Below are 27,739 nucleotides of genomic sequence, written 5' to 3'. Positions count from 1 at the left end.
GCTTGGGGTTTATCAGTCATGTTGTGTAGAGTTATGAGTTGGATATAGAAGAGGTGATTGGGGAATTCTAGCCAGTTTAACATTTGCAGTGGTATACACGGATGTGTGCTGGATTTGGAATTGTTGGCAAACTTTGCCACTTTGTTGTAGCATTGTTTCAATCTGGATCTAATGGAGGTCTGTAGGTTAGAAAGAATAGAGGCACCATATAGAATGGAGGACGGTAGGAAGGTTTTAGCCAGAATGATCTTGGCTGATTAGCTCAGGGAGTGTTTATTTCTGTACAGGATATTAAGTTTCTGGAAGGGTTTTTTTTTTTTATATTTTTTTAGACATGGAGATCAAACTTTAACTGATCATCTATAATAACACCAGCAGTTTTGTGTGGTGGACTATTTCAAAAATGATATTGTCAAACAAGTATATTTTGAATTGATTTATTGAAATAGAGTGATTTTTTGGTAGTTGAGAAGGAGTTTATTTTTGTAGGATTTAGAAATAGTTGATGGTTTGTGAGCCAAGATAAGAATATAGAAAATGTCTGTTGTGGGATGGTAAGAAGTTGGGGTGGTGTAGGAGGGGTGCAGATAATGGTGGATAATTTTATTTCTCTTTAGAATGATGACTCGGTCAATAACTTGTAGGCATTACTGAAGACTCATCTCATAAAATCAGACTTTGAACAGCTATCATTTATCTTTGCCTACAATACTCTGCATTTTTAATATGAGTGGTTTGTTTTATTATAATATTATCTAATCCACTGCCCCATTTTTTATGTTTCTTTCACCTAAATATTTGGCATGGTAAGTCTAGGTCTTTACCTGATGTGTCTCACTGAAATACTTGTGTTCTGACTTAAAACATTTTGGTCAAATTATAAAATAATATACATAAATTCATACTAGGTCTTGGATTATTAAGAATATTGTGACTATAGTCTGCAAGCCTTAGTTTACAAATTAACATTTAAGAGGACATTGTTTTGTCCAAAGCAAAGGCACCAAATATCCCAGTTTCAAACATGTAAATAAAATTAGAAGGGTTCAGATGGGTCAGCCAAGGTGGTGCCTATTTATTACATTGATTGGTATCCAACTAAAGACTTCTAATTTAATAATTTTTGCATATGTGCTGCAGCTTTAATTCTGTGTTTAGTTTACATATCAAATAAAAATGGCCAATTATTTATTTATTTATTTTTATTAAGGCTAATAGTACAGGAGTTTAATGTACCAGTTAGAAATTTCTTGCATTCTTGAGTAGCTACAATTCTTATATTTATGAGAGTTTTAGCATTGTAATACAGAATTTCATCTGGGTTTGCTATAATGTAGCTAGTTCCTGCCTAACAGCCATTGTATTTAGTCTGCAGCTATGTCTCTGCCCCTTCCTTCCAAAACCATCTCATGCCATCTAGATATTAACCAGTTGCCTAATGCTGGTCACCTTTTGCTGCATTACATATACATGCACTGCTGTTAGAGAACATAATACGTTTCTCTAATTAATATCAATACTGCAACATTTTAGGCATGTGGCATATTTATCTGATTCATTCAGACACGGTAGTACAGTAGTAATTACCCCTGCAGGGCAGGCAGTAAGCACATTGTTTATACTCTCTGCTTTAGGGAAATATTGTTATATTTAGACTTGTGTTGTCATTTCCTTGCATTTTCTGTTTATTTCTGATTGTCATTAGAGTATAACTCATGCTTATTTGTACATCTTTGCATGCAATGTTTGTGCAGCTTTCCCCCCTTGGACTTACACATAAAATGGACCAAAACCGCTACCCATTTGGACATCTTGATTATCAAAATTATAAAAATACAACTGTATTACAATTTATGCTCTTTGTTGCAATGTCATTGTTGCATTTCTCTACACTGGTATGTTACTCAGTATTGTGCCATCCATTGTTTGATGATGCCCATAAGATGAACTGACTATAAGTTTCTCTGGAATATTACCCTTTCCTCAAACACTACCACTTTCTATTCCTGTCTATATCAGTCCTATATGAGTCTAGTACTCCTTGTTCACTAACATTCACATTACAATAATTATGTCAGTGTTTTGTTTTCCAGATGTTTCTTCTTTGATATCTGGACCCAAGCATCCTCCTACTACGGTAATACCCACTCATGTATCATTTATTCAGTTCTCATATTTTCCTTTCCATCTACCCCCTCCTTTCTTCTGCAGCTCTGCTTTATTGTCTCTTATATTACACAAATTTGATATCACTAAATTAATCTTTCAGATTTCACTTAGCCATTTCTAAAGCAACCAAGTCCAAAAAATGATTAATAAATGTCATGACCACTACATCCACCTACAGAACCTCATTTTTATTGTTTCTGCTGCATCTTTATTTTCCTCTGGATCCCTTTGAACTTCCTTCATGTACATAATGCAATCTCATATGCCAGATCCTTGACAGAGAGGAATGAAGCCTTGACTACAGTCCAGATGACCCAGGCGCAGCCAACAGACCAGATGTTGGAGGAGCCAGCCTGAGAGGAATGAGAATAAAAGGGCAATGCTATCTTGCCCATCCTGGGGGCATGGTGTTAGTTTAGTCCTCCCAGATGGACACCACCTTGAGTAATGGCTAGGTACTGCAGCCCTTGCACCATGGAGCTACGAGAACACAAATCCAGCAAGATGTGCAAATGACTTTAAATGGATACTGCACATGGGTGTGGATGCCTTTGTTCACACCAGGTGTTGTTGTTGTTGTGGTAGACTTCCACCGTGACATTCTGTCCCTGCCAAATCATTTCTAAGAATGTGGGATTGTTTAAATGTCATTGTTTTTATGTGTGTTCCTCACTGTCCCTTTCTTACATTTGTTCTTCTTCATCCTTGGCCTCATGTGGCATTAGTTGGAATGCATTGGAATTTGCTGGAACAGAGCAAAATGCTCTTCTCTAAAATACTAGTATTGAGAGACATGCATAATTATCATGGTACTGAATTCTATTAAATGCTCCTACCAACTTTTATAAATTGCTCATCTGAGCAGTTGGAACAATTGCACACAAGATCCCCGCTAAGCAAGCTACAGCCAAGTAATGCTGATTTGTATGGTTACAAGTCTGCTCTACTCATTTGTCTCCAGGCTTCACTTGCAATATTTTCTCTATAGGAATCAATGACAGTATATGCTTTCTAGCTGAATATTATGCTTCTCAGCATAAGAACTGTGCAATGTGTGATTCTGTTGTTTCTTCCTGACAACCTCCAAGAAGGAGCTGTCATTAGTGATGCACAAAGCCCTAGTTTACACAGGTCATAGCCACATACTGCAGTATCTTTATGCAGTTTAGAAATACTGGTCAGTAAGATCACTTCTCAGTTATGAAATGCTAAACTTCTGAGCAGCAATCATTTCAGAATTATAGCCCCTTCATGTGCTATGTAAGGTTATTCGATAAGCTCTTGCATATTATGCAAATGTTTATGTATACTAGTCATCTGCTCTGCTTATGTCTTTTTTATTGGTGCATTTTTAGCGAAAAATGCTACAGCTGCTGTATTTTATTGTACAATTTCTAATTGGCATTAAGTATGACATTTAATGATATTTTGAAATATTTAAAAGTAGTATGGTTGGCACAGTGGTATAAGGACTATTATTATTGCTTCACAGTACTTGGCATACCAGTTCAGTTCTTGGCTGGGTTACATTTTCAATGGATTCTGTATGTCCTTCTTGTGACCATGTGATATTTTACTGTGGTCTGTGCTTCTTTCTGCATCACAATGGCATATTGATAGATGAATTTACATACTTATACTGTGCATGTACATCTGGTAATAGATTGGAATCCCATCTGACACTGATTCTGTTTCTTATGCCGGGAAAAACCAGACTTCTCCCTCTAAGCATTATAGGACAAACTGGCAATCAGAAAGTAGAAGAACAAATGAATGAATATATGAAGTGAACATTTCTCTCTGGAATTTTCTGGTATTGTTGTAGACTTTCTGCACGGCACTATCAGACCCATTATCGAGTACAATACCCCCTTCAGCATATATCTTGTCAAGCACATGCAGCAGTTGGAGAGACCACAGAAATTCTTATCCAGGAAAATCCAGGGTCTCAAACACCTATCCTATACAGATAGGCTAAAAGCCCTGTCCCTCTACTCAGCTCATACAGACTGCTCAGAGGTGACCAGTGTCTGGCATATTAGGCCATCTCAGACTCAGTCTTGATGGAGATGCTGCATATCCTTAAGTCAAACTCCACATGTGCAACCCACATGCAAGGTTTCAACCTGGTCTGTGACATTAATAGAAATTGTTGACGGGATAGATTTGTGTTCCAGTGACTCCCCCATCTGTGGAATAGACTTCCTCTCCATGTCAAGCAGAGTACCTCACTAGTCTTCTTTAAGAGGAACCTAGATGACTGGATGGGAAACAGAAAATATACCCCTGGGATCCCGCCTGTGTCCCTGCTGGACAGAGAAAACAGCTGTTGACTTTGTGGGAACATAGGTGAAATTCTTGGCTAGGCTTATAAGAGCCTTCAGGCCAACGGCCTAGTAGTGTCCTATGAACCTAAGAATCTGCTGAAAAAGGCTCTGACCTGGACAGTAATCATGGTCATGAAAACATCAATCCGTCAACTAATCAATAATTACAAATATGTGAATTTATCCATTTCAGATACATGTTTTATTCTGTTCATGATCCTGGATGAGCCTATTACAACAGGTATATTGTATGGAACCAGTAACTGATAACTAGACACACACACACACACACACACACACACACACACACACACACACACACACACACACACTGCACACGCACACACACACACACACACACACACACACACACACACACACACACACACACACACATACACTCAGAAACAAATGCACATGTAGACATGCACACAGGCACATATATGTAAACACACATGTACACACATGCACACATCCCCCACAGACACACACACACACACACACACACACACACACACACACACACACACACACACACACACACACACACACACACACACACACACACACATTACTGATAGCTTTAAAAATCAACAGATCACTTTTTAGAATTATGTAGATATGGAAAGAAATTGCCAACACTATTTACACTATATAGACGAATACTGTATGTTCTTCTGAAATGCATATTTATGCTTTGGCTAATCCATGATACTTTTAGTTCTCTAGATATTTAATATTTCAGTGTAGACATATCAGGTAAGTGAGCCATATCTGGAGCATGCAAAGAACTGCAGCCAAGAATATGGAGAGTTTTATTGCTCTTACCACTTGCCATGTAAGTGTGCCTGTGCTTCGCATTACTGCCTACTTGGTGCAAATCTTTGCATATGCCTTGTTACTCATATTGTTGATATCATACCGCTAAAATATATTGCCATAAAAAGGCCAAGTTCTTCTTCTACTTTTGGCTTTTCCCGGTTAGGGGTCGCCACAGTGGAACTCCTGTCTGCTAATGATTGGCAGTAGATTTTCACGGTGCCAAGGTGCCAGAATGACACCCGACCTTCAACGAAGGCACACCCATTAACGCATGTCTTTCGAATGCCACTCAACCATGGGGAGGACATGCAGACTCCACACAGAAGGCATAGCTAATCAGATACATATTATGGACAGCAGACCAGACACAGCTAACAATAAATTTATTATGAGCAAATGAGCAGTGCTCCTGACTAACTTCCAGACTGTGTGACTGGAAATAGACTTAGTATGTGTGAGATGAAGAAGTAAGGTAGGCCATAGTCTTGTGAGTAGTGTTAGTGACTCATTGTGGGCAGCAAATTGCAAAAGATTTTCATGTATCTGTATCTATATAAATATATATCTATATCTGGGTCTACTTCAAAGGATCAAAATGTCATATCAAACCTCTGATCATCGAAGACCAGATCGAAGTTGTGAAATATTGAACATAAAAAAATAAAAATCTAACAGCTGAAAATGTCTTTCACATTTTTGCAGGGGGCAAGCCCCCTTGTACCCCCACACCCCCCTGCTACTTAAATATACCAACTCCAAGACTGCACTACAGTGAAGAATGAAGAGAACAGTAAATTTCCTGTTTTCCACTCTACAGCGATCGCCATTCACAAGGTTTGATATCTCACAACTTCGATCATCTGGTCTTCACTGATCAGTGATTTGATGTTTTGAAATGTGTATTCTTTGAAATAGACCCCATATCTATATCTTTATATATATATATATATATATATATATATATATATATATATATATATATATATATGTGTGTGTGTATATATAAATAAATATATATATATATATATATATATATATATATATATATATATATATATATATATATATATATGTCTATATAGAGATATATAGCTACAGATATCATGCCTTCCCTGCTGTTTACAGACCATGAGTCTTTTCTTCCTCAGAAGGCATCAGTGTTTTGTTAGGTTCCTACCCTCCCTGCCAATGGCTGGTGTGAGCACCTCTATGACAGTAGAGGTATTATATGCACCTACCCACATGCTTATGATGGGTACCAACAACACTTGGAATGCTAAGACTTATGCTCCAGTCCAGGCCCTACTTTTCAATTGAGTAATTTGGCTAAACAGAACTACCATTACCATTTTTTCTCAAGATGGGCAAGCTGAAGTAAATGGTTCACCTCTTTTCTTACTTGCCCAGATCTTGAAGCACCCAAGCCTCTAGTCAAATTTGTGTCTTCTGGGTCGTAGGCAAGGCTTTACCTTCTATGTAATTGAGCTGCAAACACAGATTGCACAAGACTGAATCTTAGCATAAGCAACCTAATGCAGAAATCTAGACAGCGGACCTGCTATAGACTGTGCTAGTGAACAGTGTTGCTGTCTCAGTGTATGCTGAAGACACAGCAGGGTTTGCTGTCAATATAATATTATATGCAGCACAGTCGGGCAAACTAGACAGTAGACTTAATATTGGAAGTCTTTAAGTGGTATTAACTTATTATGGGCAATAGGCTAGGAAGGTTTAAGAATTAACACACTACAAGCAACAGGGTTACTCAGGCTAAGCAATATATTTCCCCATTCAGGATGATGAAGCAAGTCGTGCAAAACAATTAACATAGGTAGACTGGGGGATCAAGGTGAGAGTAGGCTTTCACTTGGTAGGAGTAGGATGAGTTTAGCAGTAGGTATACTGCAGGAAGCAGTTTATAACACAATTGACAGTAGGCATTTTATGGGCAATACTGTAGGGCACAGACGTCTTGTGATAAGAACAGGATTATTGACTTGACTGGCTGCTGCTATACACCCATTGTCTATCATATCTGCAGTAACACAGATTACTGTGTGTGTTATTTTGTAAGTAGATTGTGTCCCAGTGTACATACCTGCATTACCACTATCATTGTGTTTGTCAAAACTCTTCTCCAAACTGCTGTCATACTGTTATGTATGCACTGAATTATCTGCATGTCATTCCTACTTATTTCACTGTTAGACCCTAGCTCATTCAGTGCCTTGTGTCTGAAATGCACATAAAGTTAGTAATTTATTTATTTATTTAACAGTTGTTTACTGGGAAAGTCCGACTGAGACAGAGCCCATTTTCAATAGAGGCCCGGGGAGAAACTCCACAGTTACTTACATAGAAACATACAGTAAACATTTCTTTGGCCATATTTAGAGAAATACAATCAACACATACAAGATGTTTGGTACAGAAAATTAAGAAACACAAGATTAACATTAATACATTAACAAATATTCTTTAGTCATACGTTGATGTGAACATTACATTTCATATATAATATGAATTTAACTTTTCAGCTGCATCATTTTTCTTGGGTTCATAAGTTCATAGGTGTGTACTAGGCTAATGACAACAAGGGCCTTTTTAAGCCTGCCTAACCAAGCATCCCAAATCTCTGACAAGTTCTGGTACCCTTGTTAAGTGTAGGCAGGGGCTTGGGAGGTGAAATATTTACAAGCCGGAGCCTGGGAGTTGAACTATTTATGGGCTGCCTGTGTCAATTAGTGACATAGGTGCCTAACCAAGGATGAATTTCCTGTTCGCCATCCAGTTGTCCAAGTTACACTTGAATTGGGTTAGGGGTTTCAAATCTCACTTCAATAATTGCAACAATTAAATGCTGTGATTATTATTCTCAGCTACTGTTTTTTTAATATATAAATGTTATAAAAATGTATTTTGCATTAGCTTCCCAGATCAAGAGGTCCGCAGAACTGCAGTGCTGGAACTTGAAAGCCTGTCATCTGACGAGTTAATAGAATACCTTCCACAGCTGATTCAGGTGGGTATCTATGTTATTTCTCAATAAAAGTATGCTTTCTTTTGTAAACTAAATTCTGTTCTTTAGTAGCACACCAGTTATAGTATATCTTGTTTTTACTCATGTATTTATTAAATGTCTGAGAGAGCTAAGCATTTACATAATTTTCAGCAATGTCTCAAGTCAAAAGGGACCAAAATCATACTGGATCCAGAAGTTACTGTGAAGAGTACATGAGGTGTACACTTCACAGTAATTATTTCTAGTTCACAAGCAGCTCTGCAATGATGCTTTAGCACAGAGATTTGCAGTAATGTGGTGCTCTGCAGCCATGCTAAATGCTTATGAGGCCTTCTGGGGGAAACAGCACATGCTAATTAGCCATGTGTTCCCTCCAGAAATGCCTGCAGTCATAGGATTGCTCAGCTGTGCAAGGAACCTGTTTCAATAACTATGGCCAAAAGCATGTGCTCATCGATCACAATAGATGTAAGTGCCTTGAGGTGTAGAGGACAGGTTATGTTAGGGAGTATGTACATGTATGTATGTATGTATGTATGTATGTGGCTGCTTGAGTATATGTTTGACTGTGTTTCTGTCTCAGTGATCACAGTAGGCAGGGTTGGTGAGGAGCAAGGTAAGGTAGGTGTGCCTATGTGTGTGTGGGGGTAAATGGGTGAGTGTGATTGATTGGGGATGAAGTGTGTGTGTGTTTGTGTGTGTGTGTGTGTGTGTGTGTGTGTGTGTGTGTTTGTGAATGTATGAGTGTGTCTGCAAGTGTGATGCTTTATATCATGCCTTAATGGCATGGTAAAAGTTAATAGAATGAAGTTTTGGATCCTAAAATATGTGAGATGGGAGGGTCACCTGACACCAAGGATAATCTGTATAGTGTGACCTAATGGCCGTTGAAATATTTAAGCCGTATAACTTTGGCACTGATACACACAGTGTGACAGATCTCTGTGGCAGCAGGGATGCTTGCAAAATGTTAGATAAGTGGGGCTTCAACCCTGCACACTTAACCCACAGTGTTAACTCATTGGTTAGTTTTGCAGGGTTTTTTTACACTTTACCAAAAGCAAGAAACTCTTATATGTGGCATTATACATTGATTTATTTTATTTGTATGTGTTTTCTGGATTAGAGTGCTGATCTTCATGGAGCTTTTTCAGGTTTAGCACAGGAGTTGTGTCTGGTTAAGTGACTTGCTTAGATTAACACACTTTGGTAATAGAGGCTGAGGGAACCAAACCTTGCACCACCCGGCCATGGAAAACAGCTGGTTAACAGCTTCTTAATCCTCTAAGCCAACTGTCAGACACTGGCTGTGTGTCTTGATTGCAATGGCTGGTGAGTTGTTATGGACACAGTGGATAGAAGAGAAAGCAGCTATAGCATCCTGTAACTCTTGGAGTTAGACTCACTTAAAAAGTTAATAGTACAACAGGTTTTGTACTTTCTGAGCAATAAGAAGATCGAAACTTTTAATGTCTGGCATTATGGATAAAGACTCATGGATTTACGAGGATAGGGGCAAAATATACGTGACATTAGGGGTGTTCTGCCAACAATGGGGACAGGGAAGAGTTATATCAGTGTTTGTGTGCTTAAATGCATGCATATGTGTAGAAGAATGAATGGGGGAGCATCTGCCATTGAGATGCTGCCTGTGTTAGCTGCTGAAGGAAAGTGCTGATTTGCACTCCCCGTAATTAAGGGCAATTCAGAGATATGCAAATTAACTGATAATAAGGTTTTTCCTCATTGCAGTTAACAAGACTCTGAATTGCAAATCCCTGCATTGTATAAAGACCAGCAGCTCCTACCATCAGCAGTGGGGTTTATCCTGAATCTACTGGTCCATATAAACAATACAACTATTACATGCTTATACTATAATAGCATAGGAAATGAAAAATGAAAGAAAATATTAAACCGAACAGAAGGTTTGAGCAGTATTATGTCCAATCCATAAACTACTAGTAGTGATAACTTAACTGGTGACAAAAGAGTAAGTGCAAGCAAGTCCCCTAAAACATATCAAAGCAAGGCCATATAAAATAAAGATAAGCTTGAACTGTATGGAATTATTTTCTTTGTTATATATAATAAATCCGAATTAAGGACCAAGGCTGCTGAATTCACTGAAAACAACACCGATGAACACATTGGCAAATACAGCCATTTTGTATCAATTAAGCTAATTGGTGCTTTGCATCATACAATATTGCACTTATAAGAAAATATGCTATTAATGTATTTGTTGCGATGAAGTCTGTGTCTTGGATAGAAGAAAGCACTCAATTTTAAAATAAATTTGAGTAGCTAGTACATGCCTTTGTTATAGTATAAAAGAGGTAATTAATCGTGTTAAGTCAATTACTGTAAAGGATAGGGACATGAAAGGTTGTGCAGTAGACTAGATGATATACTTCAAACTAACAGTTAGTGTTTCTGACTTTCTATTTTGACTGATCAAAATTAAGCTAATAGTGTGAGTAAAAAAGCTATGCAGCATAGTATAAAGTGCTGTTTTGTTTTTTCACTTGCACTTAATCTCATTTCTGATTACGTAGTAATGGACCTGGAGACTGGAAGGAAAGAGAGAATGATAACATCGAATATTTATTTGGGGATTATAGCAAGAGATGAAGAGTAATAGCTGCTGTGAGGTGGATAGTGGAGTATTAAGTGTGGTGGATAGTGAAGGCCTAATTGATTTAGAGAGTAAAGATTTAATTGTACCTGTAAGGGCTAAAACATGTGGAGAGGTTATAACAGTTTATTCATTCATTCATACATTTGTATTTGTTAACCACAGTTGAGCACTGGTCTAAGCTGACCTTTTCAGACTCAGCCTGATAGAATCATCTGGTTAAATGACTTGCTCAGAAACACACAGCAGGCAAATTAAACTGAGGAACTTAAATTATTGACTGAAAGAAGTAGGTTATTAGTAGATCATAGCCTTGACTAATTGGAGAGATTGTTCTAAAACTTTGGTACCAAGATATCGGAAGTTCTGCTACAAGTAGCATGTATGTTAGGCAAGAGCAAGAAGTTATTTTGTGATCTAGAGCAAAACATGAGGTGTGGATAGTGGTTAGCTACAAAATGGTTATAATTCAAGATGAATAACTTGAAGATTATACAAAAATGAAGAGCATTTTACAACTACATATAGGCAGTTAACATGGTTTAGATTTGTAGTTTGTCAAGTACAGGAGATGAATATCAAGCAGGTTGTTTTAATAAGGTATAACCTGAGCTAACTTCAGAGGTACAGACAAAAAAAGAAAAGTTATAGAGTCAGTTTATCTATAAGAAGGTGATATTCCAGTTAGAGGATCAGTGCTCCATTCCCCATGTCTGCAATTTGTCCTGGGAATAGATGCCTTTTGTTGGACTAGCAGGGCTTTAGTTAATTATCCATTTTGTTACAATTGTTATCCCAGTGCATAGAGAAAGAGAATATAGAATCCAACCAGATTCCAAAGTAATTGAATTTGTTTGCTATTACTATAGAGAAATTATTAGGTCCTATTAGCATTCTGTCCTTTCATGATCCAAGAAGTCCAGAAGGAAAACTTAAAAGTATATCTGGTTTTAATGAAGTCATTATTGAGGAGTTTTGTATTATAACAGTCATAAAATGTACTCACGTCATCCTGGAGTAGTTGAGGAATGCCAGGAGCATTTCAGTATGTGGTGGTATTAAGTTCATCACTGACAAAGAACGTGCCTTTTTGTACTTATCGTTCACTAGGTGTCAGGAAGTCAGGAAAGGCTGAGGAGAGGAGATAACTGAGTCTCAGGCCACCTTGATGAATTACAGGTACACTAGCAGTGATGGTTATCAATTTTACCAGATAAATGTTTTCTGTTGAAAAAATATGAGAACCAGCGGGGTACTTCCAGAAGAAAACAAATGGGGAATAGCATATTAAGGAAGAGATTAATCAAAATATCACAGGCTTTTGTCATGTCTGTGAAGAAACTTCTCTGAGTTTCCCACTGCCAGTATTTTTGTATATGGTACCAGTGAATGACAGCAGGACAATATTAATACAGTAGCCTTCCCTAAAGCTATGTTGCTGGCTGCACTGTAATGTGCCTTTAAGTAGTCAGTTAAGTTATTAGTGAACATATTTTCAGATATCTTTGTTAAGTAAAGAAAAAATAAATAAATAAAAAGGCCTGCATGTATAGAGAATGGTAGAAATGAGTATTTTTGGCAATGGCCTACTTCAAGAGATAAGAACTGCTGCTGCCTTGATGCAATGAAATGAAATTGTGGGAACTCATATGGTGATTGTCACACCATATCTCTGGAAACCTAGGCTATATTCTAATCATTTAAGCATGGCTCTATTGGGCAGAGCAGTCAAGAGTTTGATAAAAAGACATTCACGTACAGCAACAGAAAGGAGTAAAGATTTGTCCTGAGGGCCTTGTAAGGTGATGAGTGGAGACCGGGGCTGTTAGTAGAAATGCTAATGGAAGAATCAGTACAGTCAGGTTTTCCCCCATCAAATTAAATGAGGTGAAGTGTGTCATTCCTTCATCTAATCAAATGACTAAAATAGCTTTAACCATAATCTCAGATACAATGAAAATAATGTTGTGGAGTATCAACTGAAGTCCAGCTTGCTTCGCTGTGAAACATTCAGTTCATAACAATAACCTGTTAACATTATAGGCAGTTATGTAGCTTGCATGTTACTAGGATAAAATCATTATAATAGAAATGAGGGAAGTATAGAGTGTCATGTTTTATTTTGCTGTAATACAAAAAATCTAATAAGTAGGTGTATGAAACATTGTATTAATCACAGCACCTTGCGGATTAAGCTATAAAACTGCCAGCAGTTCTTAATGGCACATTTTAACCTGTATGACAGCAGATGAATGCTTTCCAATATCAGAAAAGTGATGAAAATCTTATCATACTGATACAGTTTCACTGACTTGGTTGCGTTCTGCACAGTACAGTTACATTTAATGTAAAACCTGTTACATTTTGGTAATAGGATTCATTACTGTGCAGTGTCATCATGAATGATGCTGCTACATTTGTGTCACAAACAGATGATTGTGAGTGCATTCCTTTTTAGAATATTTCAAAAAGGAAATTTCCATGACATTTCTGCAGCAGGCCAATGTATATATTACAGGTGTCTTTCATCATAATGTATACAGAGAGTGTATGTATACACTGGTGAAAACTCATTTATTTAAAATGATGTATTAAATTAACTTTTATTTCTTCTTTTCATGATACAGTTTATTTTATAGCTAATGTGTTTCTTTTACTTTGGAATATGGTAGTATGCTTTTATTTTAGGTATACATGTGTGGCTGTGTATATAGCTATCTATAAAAAGATTGCAAAAATATTATGATATACTGATACTTGCCATGTTTGCATGTATATAATAATTTAAAAAGGTGAATAAAGCAAAGTTTCTCTGCACCTGAAATTCAACGTCACCTACTCTCTGGCTAGTAAATTGTTTGCACATTTCAAACTGAGCTCTCTAGCATAACAGCTGTGAATACTGATAAAAATCTATAGTGGACTATAATAGAAACATGCAGCTTTGTATTAAAAATACAAAAAAGTAATGTCTTTGTAGGTTAAAATGTAAAAACATGAAGGCAGAGCATTATATAATCCAATTGCTTACAGTATTATAGAATAACAATCATACCTAACTGCAGTTTTACCGCTTCATTGCAAAAGTTGCAGTTTCTGTCAGATAAAAATCATATTATACCATGACCCCACATTAATATTCCAAAACGTGCACGCTGATTGGCCAGCATGCACGTTGTAAATCGACTTATACTAATGGAAAAAGGTCTGGTCGCCCGGACTTTTTCCATTAGTATAAGTCTCTTTTAAAACACTGTCTCGCTATGTTAAAAGAGTTTAACATAGTGACACAGGTTTAAAAAAAGCAACAGAGATCTCCATTGCTTTTTTTAAAGCTGTCTCTCTATGCTAAACTCCTTTAACATAGCGACACAGTGTGTAAAAAGCAACGGAGATCTTGCTTTCTCCGTTGCTTTTTTTTTAAACCTGTCTCACTATGTTAAATGGGTTTAACATAGCGAGACAGCTTTAAAATAAGCAACGGAGATCTCTGTTGCTTATTTTAAAGTTGTCTCACTATGTTAAACCCATTTAACATAGCAGACAGGTTTAAAAGCAACGGAGAAAGCAAGATCTCCATTGCTTTTTACTGTTTCACTATGTTAAATGGGTTTAACATAGCGAGACAGCTTTAAAATAAGCAACGGACAACCCGTTGCTTATTTTAAAGCTGTCTCGCCATGTTAAACCCATTTAACGAAGCGAACAGTAAAAGCAATGGAGATCTTGCTTTCTCCGTTGCTTTTGGCCACAGCTCTGATGTACTGCGTAGGCATGTGCAGTACATCAGAACTGCCGCGGATACCAGCCAGCTGCGGAAGGGCAGCAAAGAGGCATTATACAATGCCATTATTTAAGAAAAGTAATTATTTCTTTTCTTAAATAATGTCATAGTATAATAGCAATAACCCACTTCTGGGTGCGGGTAATGCGGGATTTCCCCACGGTTGTCTTTGTTTGGTCCCTCGGGCTTCACCCACGGGACCAAACCACGCCAACCATGGGTAAATCCCGCATTACCCACACCCAGGCGTGGGTTATTGCTATAGTAACAGTCATCATAAATCATAGCAGAGGCCATCAAAAATCATAGCACAGGGTCTAAAATTATACATACATTTGCACCAATCAGGAGTGGTGGCATAATGAGAAAATCTGCCCTCTTGGGGGGGTGACTTAGAAAATTATGACCCTTTGTTTGGTAAATGAAAATACAGTAATGGAAGATAACAGCAAACAATAGAGATGTTGAGGTAAATGTCTTGGCATCCATGTCTCAGACACATGGCAAAATGGTTATGATCACAGACCTGATCATAATCCTGTATTTTAAACTCACTATAGTAACAGGCAAGCATCAAACAGTGTCTGCTACTGGTCAGTTTGACCATGATGTGCTCTAAGACGTGAATGTTTCAGTTGCTGTACAACTGAAGTAATGAAAGAATGGAGACCATGACAGTCTGTGGTCAAAGCAGAACAGTGGAGCTGAAGCATTTTAGCAGATTGAAATCTGAACACTGCCAGATGCATAGCACTTAGACGGTATGCAGATGTCAAGCACTGGGAGTTCTAAACATATATGTTCAATATATAATCTACAGACAAACTTATTTTTTTCTTGAAAACATTGAACTTATTTCATTTGTTAACGATCCATGGAAGAGAAGAGAATTGGTCTAGTTCAGACCCTGTTTAGCAACAACTAAGGCCACAAGAAGAAACGAATGAAAATTATATCTCTCTCTACAGACAAATATTTAAGATATAAAGAGAGAGAGAGAGAAAAACAGAGAAAAAAAAACAGGGAGAACAAGAGGGTCTGGCATATGAAACATTCTGTAGGTTTATGGGATGACATTTGTGATGAGTAACCAAGCAACTAGTCATTGTGACTTTCCTAATCCTACAGTGCAAAATATTTCATGTACTATCCAACCTATACTCATGTATGTTTAATTTATTCATTTTTTTATGTTACTGTAGTGCTTCCCACTGATGTCACTGGGATGCATAATTTGCCAGAGTTTCTACATGATGGGGCTTTAGGTAATCTCTGCAAGATTTTATGAACAGTTGGTTATTAAATTTTTTTGCTATGCTCACTGAGACATTTTTAGTATTTTCATTTGCTTTTTAGTCCATTGTTTTAAATCTTTTTTCATTCTCATAGGACGTTCCACTGAAAATGGCATGCATAATACTGAAAACTTTCAAAATATTTGACCTTCCAAGGAATATTTCATGGACAAAGCATAATTTATCAAACAGTTTTGTCCTAGTAAAATACAAACTGCTTTCTTCAGAATGGCCAATATTTCTAATTTCTAAGAACCATCCCTATATAATAGTGAATTGTCTCTAAAGAATAAAATGAATTAATATAATAAAATGAATAAATGGATTGAATCAAATGTGTTACTATTGTTACATTATAAACAAGACAGCTGCACATCAATAAATATTATCCAACAGATGTTGTTATATCAATAGTATATTAAAGTGTGGCTGCTCTCTTTTTAAACCTTCAGAATGGAAATATGGTCAATAAGATCAGGAGAAATTCTTTCATTTAATGAAAGCAGTCAAACAGACTCCCAATATTCCAAATAGTTGCTGTGATCAATACCCACACATTCAAACGTACTTTCTCCAAAATGAAGAAAATATTTTTAATCAATACAAATTAAACATGTTTATATAAGGGACTGGTGTTATCCTACTTCATAATAGCACAGCTATGCTGATATATCCTTTTCTGTAATCTGCATTCAGATTTACCCACATAAAATGTTTTACATGAGAAGTATTTTGTGATATAAACCACATACTGAGAAGGACAGTCGCACCTTTCATTCAAACCAATAATACAAAGTGCCTGCTGACAGTAATGTCAAGACACTTCCAAATATATCTGCATTGCTTACAATGACGGCATTTAAGCATCTTTGGTATGTACCTCCTTCTATTAGTTTGGTTACTACTTTATTCAGAATCTTGTGTCATACTTTTGTTCTTTTTTGATAAGAAATTGATTTACTGTACAGTATATATTGATCAGTTGGAAGTATATCCTGTTGTTTACAAAAATGTGTTTTTTTTACAACTTTTTTAATCATTTGCTAATCTGTATTATGTAAGAACAACAGCTAATTAGGATTAAAAGAAGATCATGGTCTCAGGGGTGTATATTCCTTAACCAGAAGTAAAGGTTTTTACAAGAAGGGGTGGGAAATCATCCCCTTCGTCTTCTGCTATTATTTCTTTTTTTTTTTTTAAATATTTTTATTCATTTCCAAAAACAAGAAAACATGAATGCAGTTTATTTATGACAATGAAGTATTTACAAATTATTTAAAAAGGTAGGCTAAAACCTCTAAACAGATATCAAACATTAAAACCAAAATAAAGTATTTACAAGGGTGTCTATTGTTGACATATAATTGACGTTCTATACAATTGTTTCCTGATTATAATCTGCTGCAGTCATTATTCTCCAGTATTTCAGTTACTTTTTGCCATGCTATGTATAATGATGTAGTTCTTTCAGTTCTTCCTTTAATAGTGTTCATTTCCAATTGCGATACTGCTGACACCATATTCATGAATTGCTTAAAAGTTGGAGAAGCTTTGGATTTCCAGTTTGATGTAATGTTCTTCCTTGCAATAGCTAGGAGAGTCCATAAGATTACATATTTTGTTCTTGGCAAACAGTCGGGTACAGGTGCATTAAACAAAATAATAGATTTGGAAATCTGGAATTTATCATTGAATACCATTTGCAGAAAATAATTTATTTTATCCCAGTATGGTTTAATCAAATGGCATTCGTAGAACTTATGTTGCCAGTCTGCTTTTATTGATAAATCACATCTCCAGCAGCCAATATTTTTCTTAAACATAAGTTCCATTTTATGAGGGGTTACATAAGATCTGTGTATGAATTGCCAAGTAAAAAGTCTCCAATGTAATGAAAGTGATGTCTGCTTTGGAGAGAGAAGAATTAGTTTTTTATCTCTGTCATTTGGCACATGTCCATTAACTGATCTATAATAATTCCATATTTTCTCATTATTATGCATTTTTATTTTTTTGTTTGTTTTATAAATAGATGATAAGTATCCCTTTCCAGTAATGGGTTGATTCGTTAGTAATATTATATGTTCTATAAGGTTAGGAACATTTTGTCTTATTGATGGTTGCTTCTGCTATTATTTCTGAATGTTGTTTCTCTAATAATCTTTTGGGATGACCTCAGTCACAGAACATATTTGTCAATCTGCATATTTCTAATTAAGTAAACACTATCATCAGTCATAAAACATGATAATCTAATAAAATGAAACTTTACAATGTTCCAGTTCATCTAGATAGGGTGCTGGTTACTGTCAAAATGCAGGAATGAATTTGAATATGTTGGTTTCCTGTAAATAATAGAACCAAAACTACTCCCGTTGTTTATCTTTTCTTTTTCTTTTAATTCATGGAACAAAAGCAATTTATTACACACTTACAGACCCCCCCCAAAAAAAAATCAAACTTTGAGAAACTTTTGCAGAAATTAAAAAAAATGTATAGTGCATTTATAAAATACAAAAGATCAATAAACCTTTTTTTACATCTCTTCCACAGGATAAAGATGGCATTCATGTGTCTCTTAGTAATACCTTCCATGTCAGGTCTGTTGGTTTAATAAGGTAGTGTTATTTTGTATATGTCTGTGTGTGTAGATTTTGTATACAGAGATCCTTACCCCTACAACTGTATAATGTTGAGGTGGGTATAGTAACATGCCAAATAGCAAAAATAAATTAATAAATAAATAAGTAAATAAAAAGAGAGAGTGACAGAGATGTAGAAAAACAGATAAGATGGTGTCTTCTTTGCTTCCCATTGATGGTACACAATTATTCATCCCTAAATCATCTAAAACTTTTGGAGACCAGTACTTAAAGCTGTGCTACCCCCATGATTGCAAAACCCAAACTTTTGGCCTTCCCCTCCATCCCCCAAGTCTGCACACCCCCAAACTAAATATTAACTGCTAGATTGCATAAACATAGAAAAGATAGAAAAAAAATACAGACACAATCTCACTTTCTCCAAATCTAAAATGTATTACAAGATACCAACAATCTTCCAGGGATGATGCAAAGAAATGCATTATAGTGCCCTTTGTAAAATGGTCCACCCAAGTTAATTACTACATCGATATTGCACCACTAAGATTTTACCCAATAGTTAGGGATCTGGAAACATGTATAGACAGTAATCTTTCCTTTGACCGATGCATAGTGAAGACAGTAGTATTCTGTGTTGCCCAACTTATAAGTGAGGATTTTGCATCCAGGTCCAAGGAAGTTATAGTACCACTTTTCAGCCCTTATCAGACCCATTATTGAGTACAATGCCCACGTTGGCATGTACCTAACTAGGCACTTGAAACAATTGGAATGGCCTCAAAGGTTCCTCACCAGGAGAATCCAGGGTGTGAATAGCCTGTCTTACACAGACTGCCTTAAGGCCCCGTCTCTGTAGTTAATGTCTACAGGTTATTGAGAGGCAATCTATGCTTGGAATATAAGGCATCCTAAGATCCATCTCTAATGGATCTCTTGCCCATTTTCAAAGCAAACAGCACCAGAAACACTAGACTGAAGGACCTGAACTTTGCCTGCGACATAAATAGAACATGCTGGAGAGAATAATATGTATCTCAAAGGATACCTGCACTATGGAATAAGCTCCCCATCCACGTGAAGCAGAGATCATCCCTGACCATATTCAAACAAAACCTTGATCAATGGATGGGAAATTGCAAATTCACCCTTGGTCTGACCTCCAAGTCTCTGATGGACAAAGGTTGACAGTAATTCCCAACTAACACTCTCCACCTCATAACCCCTAGATACCAATGCAAATACATTATACACTGTTATTTGTGCTAGCATGTCTGGCTGAGTTTTTGAGCATAATTTCAGATTAATCTGTGTAAAAAAAAACAACTGAAACAAACATATTAAACAACATTTTTTCTACTTTGGTGAGTATTTTTGGATTTATTTGTCCCTAGGAATGAGGCACAGCCCGTTTGTCTTTCTGCAGATTAACCTGTGTATTATATGCCAGCATGACTAGCTATAATATTGTAAATAGGTTCTTGCATGTTGATTTGTAATCTGTTTGCACAGAGTGTTTTAAAGACTTGAACCATGTACTTTTACATTTATAACTGAGCACGTTTGTGAAGAAAGATTCTAAAGGCAAAGTGTCTCAGATTCAGCTGATCTACAGATGATATCATTGGAATGTTGACAGTTGTTATGCATTACTGTCAGAAGTTGAAATACTGGAAGGAACTTTAGTAAACAGTAATTGGCTGACTTTTCAAAATATGAAATGAAAATTAGAAGTAGAACAGTTGTGACAGTTAGACTAGTCTATAAAAGAGCTTACTGAAGTCAGTTACAGTTGTCAGTTACCAGTTGCCAGATATACTCTGCAGTGGATACCCAAAAGGACTACCAAGAACTGAAGACTGCTTTTGCTCTGTTATAGTAATTTAGTTTAGATCAGGAACAGTGTTCTTTAATCAGTTAAAAAATTGTAACTAATCAGATCAGTTACAGTTTTTCTAAATGTTGGATTTCTATCCTTCAGTATTGATTTCATTTTCCTGGTGTTTGGGTTCTGTTTGTTTATTGAAATTTACTGTTTTATATTCTTAATCATTTCTCTCATTATTAAATATTTTTATTAGCTTACAGTGTGGCTGGTAAATCCATGTTTTCTTTAGTGATTTGACAGTACTTATATTTGCCTTGATAACTTCCCAGGTCACTCCAAAAGCTTGGCTGCTTAGATCATTTGCTGCTATTTGTTTTAATATTTAATTTTCATAATCTAACACTCCTTTAAAAAGGTATGAAGACACTCTGATTGGTAGCAGCATTACCATATTATTTTGGGGAAGGGACACAGCAGGAAATCTCTGTCAGGTTTTTCCAGTAGTGTTTGGATGTGTTAGATTTAATTTATTTAAGTATGAGTGTATCAGAGATCTTAAACTGGGACACATTGCTCTGAAGTATGTAATAAGGAGTTACATTAGGGGTGGACAGAAGTATACAGTCCAGCCCCAGGTTATAGAGCGAGTTTCTGTTGTGGTCTTAGGGGAAAATTGTGAAATATTACTCCTGTTTAAGTGATAGTTCATAGGTTCATAGATGTGTACTAGGCTAATGGTCCCGGAGCCTTCACAAGCCTAGCCCATAGAAGTGTTTCACACTGAAGTCAGTAGTGTAGACTGAAGCTACTTAGTTATTGACCCAGGATAGTGTCAAAAGTCACATTATTGTTAGCAATCTGATGGGATATTATCATTCACCATAACTTGTATTTCTTTCTTTCTTTCTTATTTGTTTATTTTATTTGTTTGTTTATTTATTTATTAATTACTATTTACAGACCTGTTTTCAGCGCTATGTATTAAGACTTGGTTTTATTCCAGTTTATATACAAACATGCCAAAAATTAGAGTTTAATTGCTGAAAATATATTTAACTGTTATGAATATAATTCTTAAAATTTCAGTGCAGGAAAATGGAATGCCTTTATTTTTCTAATAACCACACACTGGTGTCCCTAACACAACTTTGAAAAATTAGAAAAAGAACCATTCAGAAATGTCTGCTGGAAAAAGATTTAACATGTTAGATCTTTACTTCTTACTTTTTAGCAAATGTTTTCCGGAAGTCTTCCAATTAAAGACTTTTCAGATATTTTTATGTTTCTCTGTAAGTACAAATTTAAGGTAAAAATGCATTTGTTTTTGCTTCGTGCTGTAGTCTATGGTGCATTTGTCGCAAAAAGTGCTATGTTTTACACTCAGCAGTTTTAGTATATAACATTGATAATTAATTGTCATTGCAAGAGGATGAAGACATTGAGGAAAGTACAGTTGTATAAGATGAACGTATCATAACAGTAGATGTTCAAATCATCACTGCTGCATGAGTGTTAAATATATGGATTATAATGCCAAGGATGTAAGAGCTGGATGGCTTCCAAAGCTTCAGGGCACCTTCCATACACCTCAACTGTCAAGCAGCTTGAGCTGAGCTGACTAAAAGACAAGTTTGAGTGCAAAGTCTTTCAAAGCTTTCCTGTCAGCAGATAGAGGGAGGTTAAGCTATGATATATCATTGCTAGAAATAACAAAAAATAAATGTCCATACCCTGGCATAAAAAATACACCAAAAAGACAAGCAGGATGAAGGAAGAGAGTGGCTGCTGCAGCAGTGATCATTCAAACATCTGCTGTTATGGTAAGTTCAGCTTATACAACTGTACTGTGTTCATCATATTGATCACTGCTGCAGTAGCCTTAGCCATATGGGTAAATTATGGGTAAATTACCACAGCAAACTATATTTGGGAGGTGGAAGTAGAAGAGTCCAGGAGCCCCTGGAAAATGATCTGAGCAAATCTTGATCTAGACCTAGAGAAGGAATCAAGCTTATAGTGCTTTGGGAAAGTATCTGCAGAGGACAAACTAGCAGCTTCTAGAATACATCTAGAATTCAACCCCTTCCAAAAAGCCTTAGAGGGCATTGACGCTACCTGGAATAAATCTGTCATGCTGAGTATAATAAAAGGTAATAGACTTAGACAACCATTTGGAAATAATCTGTTTTGACAAAGGTAATACCTACTTCTTACTGTCACAAGAAATGAACAATTGATCTGAATATGTGAAAGATTTAGTTCTGTCAAGATAGTACCTGCGTTTTCTGTTGGCATCCAAGGTATGGAGTATCCTTTCTCCCTCATTTTTAGATTCAAGAAAGAAAATGGGGAATGGATACTTTGCCAAGTAAACTCTCATACCAGTTTAGACATAAAAGAAGGGTTTGTTCTCAAAGAAACCCTGTCCCTATGGAAAATGAGGTAGAGTTGACTCACTGTAAGAGCTTGCTACTCTTCTTACAGAGGTCTGAGCAATCAGCAAAACTGTCTTCCATGTTGAGAGCCTTATGTCAGCCAGATTAGCTAGTTCAAATGGAGCAAGTGTTAGTTTCCTCAAGATCCCAAGGAGGGACCATGGGTTTATTTGGAGGCATCTTATGCAAAACCTCTTTCACAAATATTTTGACAGAGGAGGATCCATGGGCAGGCATGATGAAATGGCCAATAAATGAAAGTTGCTAGAGGAATAAGAAAGGCCACAGGATAGAAACCTCACTTAGGTATTGTAAAACCAGAGAACAACTAGCCTGGAATGAGTTCCGGTTATGTTTTTGGTACTAGCTAAAAAAACTTTCCAATTTGCTAATATATGATTTTCTAGTATCAGACTTTCTTGCCTCCATTAGAACCTACTGTCCTCAGAAAACATGTGTCTTACAGGAATTAAGACCCCATCATCCAGGAAGTCAATTGAAGATGACTGGTGACTGATGTTGGGGTGTATCAAACACCCCTGTTCTTATGATAATGGATACATTCTGAGAGGAAGTTTGTTGTGCTTGCCCCTGGCCATTTCCAAAAGAAGGGGTAACCAGGGTTAACTGGGCCAGAAGGGAGTCACTACAATGAGTGACTCTCCAGAAGACCCCTGGATATTAGTGGAATGTCATATAGGAAAATTCCTGTCCAAAGAAAAGAAAAGGCCTCTGGGACAGAATTTTCCCATTTGATTGTTCTGAGATGGGGTAAAGACTTTCTTGAGGAACTCCCCACAGATAGACCAAATCTTGGAAGATTCCCTGATCAAGTTTCCATTTATGATGATCTGCTCTGGACCTGTTCAGTCTGTCTGCCACACAATTTTGCTCTGATGAAATGTAGGATGCCTGTAGAGTTAGACTGTACTGTGAAACTATGTCCCATGCTACCACTGCTAATCTACAAGTGAGGTACAGCCTGGTTCCCCTTTGCTTGTTGATGTACCACATGACTGTGATATTCTCTTTAACCACTTGAAGAGGTCCCAGGAACCAAAGATGGTTCAGAGAGTTGAGTGCCTTGATCAGGGAAAGCAACTCCTTAATATTTATGTGCTTGCATCTCCTCTTGGTATTCCACCCCCTGCACTTTTGTTCTTCCTGAAACTGCTCCCCAAGTAAAGACTGTAGCATCTGCAGTGACTGACAGTCTTGGAGTAAGTCTTTGAGTAAGGATGGAGAATGGGAAACCTGGATTTAAGGATATCTGATATCTCCACCTAAAGATGTGTCTTCTGAAAAAAAAACAGTACTGGGATCTGAGAAGATAAAGGTTGCTGATGCTCGGATCAAAGAGATTTCAGATACGCTGCATCTTTCTTATGTGAAGTCTTGCCAGGGGTATCATGAGAATCATAAATGTCATGAGACCCAAAATCCAGAGGTATTTCCTCACAGTGACAAACGTCTGAGTGGAAAAGCTTAGAAATAGATCTAAATGAGGATCTATCTTTTCCTGTGAAAGAAAAGCTTTTTGAACTGCAGTGTCTAGTTGACATCCCAAGAGGACAATCCTGTGTAAGGTAGTCAAGAAAAACTTTTGAGTGTTCTCTGGAATCCCAGCTTCTAAAAGAGATATTTCACATGAGAGAGAGATTCCTGACATTTTGAAAAAGACTCTTCAAAGATAATCAAATTTATTTATTTATTTATTTTATTTACATTTGTTGACTGGGCTAGTCTGGCTGGATACATGTCCATTTTCAGCAGAGGCCCAAGGAGAAAAGCTCCACTATATACTAGTAAATAACATGAAAAAACAGCACAGTAAGATACAAATTATATGCATCTAGAGAACAATTCCTATGTAGCATAGTAACAGTACAGAAGCACTTTAACAAAATATAAAATAAAGTGAGGATTCCTATTCCCATATTATATGCAAAAGCAGGAGTATAAACATTGAAAGAAAGTGAAAATAGTAAGCCACACAAGAGTTTGTACAATATTTACAGGATTAACAATTATGATAAATATTTTGTGCCAGGGCACAAGTTTTAAGAAATAGATTTGCACAGCAGGGAGCAACATGTAGGTTTAAATAAGAGGAGAGATGACAGGTTGCAGTAGTGTAACAAGTAAAAGAGAAAATGACGTTATAGGAAAAGTAGTATCCAAGTGGATACTAGGTGAGCTACAGAGGAAGGGTAGTACTAGTGATAGAGACGAGTAGAAGAGTAGTGGAGAGAACAGTAAAAAGAGTTGGATGCTGAAGTCAGTCAGGATTAGAGCAAGGGCATAGCCAGTTAGATTTGAAATAGTTCCTTAGTTGTTTCTTGAAAAGTTGTGATGGGCCTAATGTAGTCAGTTCTATAGGAAGTTTATTCCAGTATGAGCCAACAACATTTGTGAACAAGGAGTCACCAGATTTATTGTGTGATTTGAGAGTAGCTACTAGTAGTTTGTTAGCTGAGCGAAGGGAAGTAAGATTCCTGTAAGGGGCCTAAAGTATTTTCTGTGTAGGTTATTAAGTATTGGTGTATTAATAGGGTAGTGGAGAATTTTATAGGTGATAACTAATTGATGTAGGAGAATAAGATTTTGAAGTTCAAGCCAGTCAAGCTTTCTGAGATTAACACAGTGATGGGTACGAAATGGGGAATCTGTGGCAAACCTGGCTATGCTATGGTAGGTTGTGGCAAGTTTCTGAAGGTTAGATTTTTAAAGGTTGATAAAAGATGGAGAGGCATACAATAATGTAGAGATGAGATGAGTTTGGGCTAGAGATACTCTGCTGGTTGCTGTTAGAAAGGGCTTAAGTCTATAGAAGGCACCTATCTTTTTATTAACAGCTTTGATGGTTAGGTCAATGTGGCAATCAAAGTTTAGTTGATTATCTATTGTAAAGCCTAGTAGTTTAGTGGAACAATCAGGTGTAATGATTGTGCCATTGTCAGACACAATAGAAAAGGAGAAAAGAGCAGATTTAAGGGTTGGACAGGAGTAATAGTTTTTTTTTTTGGGGATCGAAGAGGAGACAGATATGTTGGAACCATTTTTCTGCTACCGTAAAGACTTTTTGGGTGGAAGAATGAAGTTCAGCTGGAGATACAGCAGAACAGATGAGAGTTGAATCATCTGCATACTGAATACATGTGGATGTTGGGAATGAAGTAGACAGGTTATTTATAAATATGGAGAAGAGAAGGGGACCTAAGATGGATCCCTGAGGGACACCGATAGTGACTGGGAGCTGAGAGGATAGATGGCTGGCCCAAAGCACTGCTTGTTTTCGATCTTTCAAGTAAGAGTCAAACCAGTGCAATGCCAAAGAGTCGAGAGAGAGATTTCAAAGTGTCTAGCAGAAGTTGATGGTTCACCATATCAAAGGCTTCAGAGAGGTCAAGAAATAAAGCAGAGGAGAATAGGTTGTTATTGCGATTTTTGTTGATAATGTCAGTGAAGGAGAGAAGAGCAGTGGAAGTGCTATGGAAAGGTCTAAAACTATTTTGGGAGTCTGCAAGTAGGCTATTATGTAAAAGATGATGTAATAGTTGCTGATGTACACAGTGTTCCATAATTTTAGATAATGGAGATAGTAAGGCTATAGGACGGAAATTAGAAAGTTCATTAGTGTTTCCTCCTTTATGTAGAGGAATGATATGGGAGACTTTCCAGAGGGAGGGAATAGTAGATTTGGTTATTGTTCTGTTAATTAAGATGGAGACTGATTATTCCACATTTAGATAATTTGACTGATTATATATATATATATATATATATATATATATATATATATATATATATATATATATTTATTTTTTATTTATTTTATTTTTAGGTTCATAGGTAGATACTAGGCTATCTGCCCTAGGACATTTATAAGCCTAGCCAGAGTGCATTTGGCTTCCGCCTACCTATTAGATTAGTCTACTGTGCCTCTGTAAAGTAGGTCACAGAAGGTACCCTTTTAAGATTAGTTTACTGTGCCTCTGTCTAGCAGGGACACAGGAGAGATCCCAGGAGTGAATTTGCGATTTCCCATCCACGCGTCCAAATTTTGCTTGAAGAGGGTCAGCGAGGGGCTATGTCTAACATGAATTGGGATTCTATTCCAGAGTGAGGGGAGCCTTTGGGAAATGAATCTGTCCCTCCAGCATGTCCTATTTATTTTTGTGCTGAGGTTTACGTCCCTGGACTGTGTAGCTCTAAGGGACTTGGATTTTTTGAGGTGGAGCATGTCCATTAATTCTGGGTTTGACACGGCTTTGTACGTCAGGCATAGATTGCCTCTGAGCAGGTGGTAAGCAACTGAGTAGAGCTGGAGTTTCTTTAATTGAGCTGCATAGGACATCTGTTTGTAGCCCATGATCCCCTTGGTGAGGTACTTTTGGGGTCTCTCCAGTTTCTGCAGGTGTCGGGTAAGGTACATCCCAAAAGAGGCATTGTATTCAATTATGGGCCTGATGAGTGATGAGTAGAGGGGCACAATGACCTCTCTTGATCTAGATGCAAACCCTTTCATGATAAGGTGGGCTATATAGAAGGTCTTTCTAACCACTTTGGTTTGGCAACGTGATTATCAAAGGAGAGATTACTATCTACGTTGGTCCCAAAATCTCTAATTACTTCTTCCGTATTTAATGGATTACCACCTATGTGGTAATTTGTGGGCACCTTGTTTTTCCTAAAGGGGATGAGTATGCACTTTTTAGCATTTAGCTTGAGGCCGTGGCTCTGGCACCAAGCATCCATCTCTGTGAGACCCTTTTGGAGGATGCTTGTGTCAGCTGGAGATTCGATTATGGTCCCCACT

General features: G+C 36.9%; 1 protein-coding gene across 1 annotated transcript in view; it reads left to right on the top strand.

Annotated features, from left to right (window-relative positions):
* Nucleotides 1-27,739, top strand: part of PIK3C2G (phosphatidylinositol-4-phosphate 3-kinase catalytic subunit type 2 gamma) — a 1,120,359-nt gene that overhangs the window by 170,267 nt on the left and 922,353 nt on the right. The window contains exon 6 of the mRNA XM_044087254.1: nt 8,247-8,340. Within this exon, the coding sequence (XP_043943189.1) occupies nt 8,247-8,340 (94 nt within the window). The remainder of the gene's footprint in view (nt 1-8,246; nt 8,341-27,739) is intronic.

Source organism: Protopterus annectens, chromosome 11.part0 (assembly GCF_019279795.1).
Source record: "Protopterus annectens isolate FY-2018-M chromosome 11.part0, PAN1.0, whole genome shotgun sequence".
Classification (NCBI taxonomy): Eukaryota; Metazoa; Chordata; order Ceratodontiformes; family Protopteridae; genus Protopterus; species Protopterus annectens.
Note: the sequence above shows the minus strand (reverse complement) of the source record. Positions and strands in the feature narration are given on the sequence as shown.